General features: G+C 32.8%; 1 protein-coding gene across 1 annotated transcript; it reads left to right on the top strand.

Moving 5' to 3' along the window:
* Nucleotides 1-2,472: 2,472 nt before the first annotated feature.
* Nucleotides 2,473-5,209, top strand: LOC132714266 (uncharacterized; the record flags this gene model as incomplete). Its single annotated transcript, XM_060697096.1, is given in 4 exon segments — nucleotides 2,473-3,372; nucleotides 3,933-4,055; nucleotides 4,553-4,670; nucleotides 5,125-5,209. Coding segments are annotated over 4 exon segments (1,226 nt in total), but the record flags the coding sequence as incomplete, so codon positions are not given.
* Between the last annotated feature and the right edge of the window lie 265 nt (nucleotides 5,210-5,474).

Below are 5,474 nucleotides of genomic sequence, written 5' to 3'. Positions count from 1 at the left end.
GTGTCAAAATTTGCCCCCTTCCTAGGGGTCATTGATTTTTAAATATATATATAGTAAAAATCTTATTTCTGAAGGAACAAGGCTTAGAGCTTTAATATTTGTTAAAAATGATATCATCTATAGGAACTCTACCAAAGTTGTTCAAATTTTGCCTCTTAGTGTAAAAAATTAGCCCCGGCCACCGGGGCCATAGGTTTTCCTTTATGTATAAAGAAAAACTTAAAAAAATCATTTTTCTTTAAATTTACAAAGACTATAGTTAAGTATTTTGATGGAAACATTATGTAGTGAACCTCTATCAAGATTGTACAAATTATAGCCTGGCGGTTCAAAATTAGCCCCACCCCCAGGGGTCCATTGATTTTCACTATTTAGTAAAAAAATAAAAAATATTTTTGTCTGAAGGAACAAGGGGATAGAGCTTTGATGTTTGCTATACTATAATATCATCTATAGGTCCTCTACTAAGTTGTTCAAATTTTTCCCCTGGTGGCAAAATTGGCCCTGCCCGGGGGCAGTGATTCTCATTATGTACACATAGTAAAAACAGAAAATTAAAACAAATGTTTTTCTGAATGGGAGAAAGCTACAAGCTTAGAATTTGACTTGAAATGTTGTTTGGTGGACCTGTATCAAGATTGTTTTGAATTAAACCTTGGGTCCAAAAATTTTGCCTTGCCCAAGGGGACAGTGACCTACTTTCTTGTCCTTTGATGTACAGCAATGAAATTTTGACCATGTGCACAGTTTTTTAGTTGTAGAATTGAACTTTGATATCAGGTGACCTAGATTTTGTTGATGTGACCTACTTTCTTGTCCTTTGATGTACAGCTATGAAATTTTGAACCCTGTGCACAGATTAAGATGTAAAGTGAACTTTGATTTCAGCTGACCTAGATTTTTTGACAAGTGTCTTACTGTGTTGTCCTTTTGATGTAGTCATGAAATTTAGGCTGTGTGGAAATATGGGACCTTCACCACCAAATTCACTAGACTCGAGTGCATTGATATATTTCCTACTCTGATCTTTTATTGAGTTAACATTTAGATTTAACCACTTATCTGATAATAAGAATAAGATAGGTCAGGGATCTATGCTTTATGGAACAATCTTCAAAATTGTAAAGAACAAAAAAAATTCTGTTCCTACACTACTATTTAGTGTTTGTATTAATGCGGTGGCATAGCATTTTTTTCAAATGCCAATCTTGTTTTTTTCTGGTTAAAGGTCAACAGGCCATATAGTAAATGTGCATAGACATAGGGACTTCACTCTATCTGTTTACATGCATCTTCATATATACTCATATTCCTCTTTGTTAAAGTGAGAGAACTGGCTTCCTTAACTTTATATGTAACTTTTATTTTGATGTTCGCTGAAGTCTTTTCAGCTAACAGAACTGTCATTTTTTACATTTAAACACGCCCCTGGAAGAAATTACGAAGCAAGTCGCTACTAGCTTTTTTAAAAGCTAACCTTGTAGTATATATATGATATGCTAATATGCACTATTACTATTACAGTAAAAGGTTTTACCTCAGCTGAGGACTAAGGGGAGACAACTAGAATATTATGTTTTCTTAAGTCTATATAGATTACTGGCCTCTTTGGGACAATTGCAAAAGAAGAATGACTGGTTGATATTCATTCCTAGGATGATGCATTGAAATAACACCATGTATATAGTATAGTTAAAAGTTTACATGAAATATAATGATGAAACATAAATGAGCTGTGCCATGACAAAACCAACATAATGGGTTTGCGACCAGCATGGATCCAGACCAGCCTGCGCATTCGCGCAGTCTGATCAGGATCCATGCTGTTGGCTATCAGTTTCCCTACTTGTAATAGCGTTGGTAAGCGAACAGCATGGATCCTGATCAGACTGCGCGGTATGCGCAGGCTTGTCTGGATCCATTTCTGGTCGCAAACCAATTATGTTGTTTTTGTCATGACACAGCTCAAATATGCTTGAAATGTTTTTTGGACAATGAAAATTGTCAGTAATATTTCTTTATAATGGTTTCTTTATCAAGACTTAACAAAAGCCCAATTGAAAAATACCTGGTCTGTAGTTGTTATTTTGGTTTTCATCATGTTGATTGACAAAGTATGAATTTGATTAAATTTTCATATAATCATAATGAAATCTATATAACCAAAATTGTTTGATATCGTTTGTAATGCATATATCCCTGACCTGTTTAATTCTAATTATCAGATGCAATAAGAATTTCAGCACAATATATTTGTTATCAAAAGAGCATATATCAATGTTTATGGTTAAATCTATTGTTGTTCAAATAAAAGGTCAGAGTAGGGATCTATGAGTAGTATAACATGTAGATATGATTGAAAATCATGTACAAGTCTGACAGCGTTGAGAATAGATGAACAAATCCATATTATAGTTTTATTTTCAAGTCTGAACTTTAAGCTTGAAATAAAAATAGAATTAATCATTTCAGACTAGGCAACAGCTAGCTGACCATTTTCTTATGTTTGATGAAGCGTCAAAGCCACTACGCTGGTTCTTACTTCCAAGTGAGGCTGCAGACTGTCTCCAGGGCAACCAGTCCCAGAATGCATTGAACCTACCATTTTGCCCTCCAGACCTTAGAGAGCACCTTGGACTTCCTGTGTTCCAAGAGCAGCATGTAGAAGCGGAAGTCACCTTAAAAGATATGCTTGAAGAAAATGTTAAACATGAACAAACTTCTGTAACGATTGTAATCAAATCAGTAAATGATAAACAAAAGGAAGAATTGCAAGACAGAATAAAGGATAATGATGACAATGCAGGAGGAAGTGATGTTGTTGTGGATTATAGCAAGCATGGTGTAAATGTAAATAAGACAGATGAAAAATCATGTTCAGAAGGATTGCAAAACTGTCTGGATAAAGGTTTTAGTGATTCAAACACTGTGAATAAAACATGCGGTGACAAACCTGTTTGTGATAAAGATGTTGATATTTCTGAAGAGATTGAAATTGTTTCTAAACAAGATAAAGATCTAGATTGTAAAGCTAACGAGGACTGCAATATAGATAAAGACTCTTCCAATTCTATAAAACGAGTCGATTTGGCAGGAGACTCACAGAAAAGAATTAATAAATGTGATACAAACCTGTGTGAAAACACTAATTTATGTAGGAAAAGACCAGCAGAAACTGAGTGTATTGGTTCGGTTTGTACACTATCGGTGAAAAGAACAAAAGTTGAAGTATATGTAGATGGAAAAGTTGGTGAAAACGCTGCAGGAGGGAATGTTAAAGATAAGAAACATAGTGGAAGAAAAAGTAAGACTAAGAAAGAGGGGACAAGATGGTTTTCACCACCAAAGACAATTTTTACACCATTTCTAAAGGTATGGTTGTGAATTTTCTCAGATAAATTTTACTAGATATATCTCGCAATTTAGATATGAATATTTGGCTATAATAATTTAAAATAGCTGGAATTTTCAATGAGGTTAAAAGTTAATTAAATTTCATTTTAAGAAAATGTTTTCACTGAAAAAAAATTTGATACATTGTGAGGAAAATTTGACATTAAACTTATCATTTCCAAACAACCCAAAACTCTTTAACTTTGTGAGGAATATGACACCGGTTGTTCAAAATGCCTTTCATGCTTGTCCGGTCTGAAATGACTGTCTACATGTACTTGTTTATAGATAGATATAACTTGTAAAGTTTTCTTCAAAAAAAAAAAAATGTTAACTTGCATTTAAAAATGATCATTATGGTGTGAAGAAACTTCTCATAGCATTTCCAAAAACAGGGAAAAAACAAAAATTTAGATATGTACAGATTTTGAATATATCTTAAGCAATGTAACAAAGTATGTGCAAATAACTTTGGTTAAATGTTTAGCTAACCATTGCATATGTTCCGTTATTGTATATGTTTTGTTTGTATGTTTTAGGCATTAGAGGAATATGAGATGATAAAAGATGGAGATAATGTATTGGTTTGTCTCAGTGGTGGTAAAGATTCCCTCTCCCTCCTTCACACAATAAAACAGTATCAGTTCTACTGCAAGAGAAAGGTATTTATCTTACAAATCAATGACAAGGGGTTGTCCGAACGTCAACACCACCCCTACCCCCTTTTATAAATAAAATCTAAATATTTTTATAGATATTAAAAAAGTATGAAAGGGGATATTAGACGTCGGGCACTGGTGAATCAATGATTATAAATTCTTTAAAGTCTATACAAGGTATATAGTTTCCTTTCTTGAGAGATGAGTTTTGCTAAAGTAAAGTAGTATAGATCCTTCTGTAAAACAACATAAAGGTGACAAAATTTATACTGAACAGGGTAGAGATTTTGTACCAATGGCTTCCTACCACATACAAAATTATGACAAATACAAAGGCCATGATTTTGCTGGTAAACACAAAAATCATATGTCTTCCATTTCCCTAGTTACCTCCCTTTTAAAGCAGTAAGATGGTAAAAAGTTTTTTTTTTTCAATTTTGGTAAATTAAAAATTGACATCACTGTATATATTACGGTAAGTGTATGTATGTGTATTTCAGAATGTACAGTTCAATATAGGTGCGTTGACTGTTGATCCTCAGACACCTTCCTATGATCCTAGTCCCTTAAAACAGTACTTACTCAGCCTAGGAGTTCCTTACTTTTATGAATCACAAGGTATGATTTAAAGGCTTTTCTAATATTGTAGGAAAGGTTACTTTAAGAAAATTTAATAGTTACAAATATTCATGCAACTTTTATGGTCCAGCATATTTGTTCGGTTGTGTAGATGTTTAGTTGATGCAGTGCAACTGATATTATAATGTTCAGGATTGTAATAGTAAAATATGCATTAATACTTAATTGATTCTCTTTTTTGTGCCTTTATATTCATTTTAAACACTTTCTTGAGCACTTGATTTTATCATATTTGAATCAATGATCTAATACTAATTACATACATTTTGTATTATTTTTTTAATGAAATAAGAAAAAAACTCTTGTTCGTTAACAAATTTAATTACCAATTTTATTGGTTTCTGAAAACTGCATTATTGATACTTGTATATACATGTATATATAAACATATCTGATTAAAAATAAGGATTTAGTGATATACAATATTTTGTAGGTATACTAGAGCAGGCCTCAAACTTGCCATACGAGTGTGCATCTATATGTAGTTTCTGTAGTCGTATGAAACGTGGACGTATTTATGCCCTGTGCTAGAAGAGAGGGATACAACGTGCTGGCGTTTAGGTCAAACATTTAGATGACTTGTGTGAAAGGTGTGATAAATTTTTCAAAAACCAGTTATGTTTTAAAGCAATTAGATTGAGGTGTAGCTTAACTCTGTAATGTAGAATGCAGTCTATTTCAAGATATAGGTAAATTCTTTTAAAAACCACCCATGATTGGCAAATAACTCTGTTACATTTTCATAAAGAAATAAATCAACAAATTCAATGGGATACTGTTATA

The sequence above is a fragment of the Ruditapes philippinarum genome, unplaced genomic scaffold, assembly GCF_026571515.1.
Source record: "Ruditapes philippinarum isolate M1 unplaced genomic scaffold, ASM2657151v2 ctg24641_1_1_1_1, whole genome shotgun sequence".
Taxonomy (NCBI): Eukaryota; Metazoa; Mollusca; class Bivalvia; order Venerida; family Veneridae; genus Ruditapes; species Ruditapes philippinarum.
The sequence above is the reverse complement of the archived record's forward strand: the minus strand, read 5'-3'. Positions and strand labels throughout refer to the sequence as shown.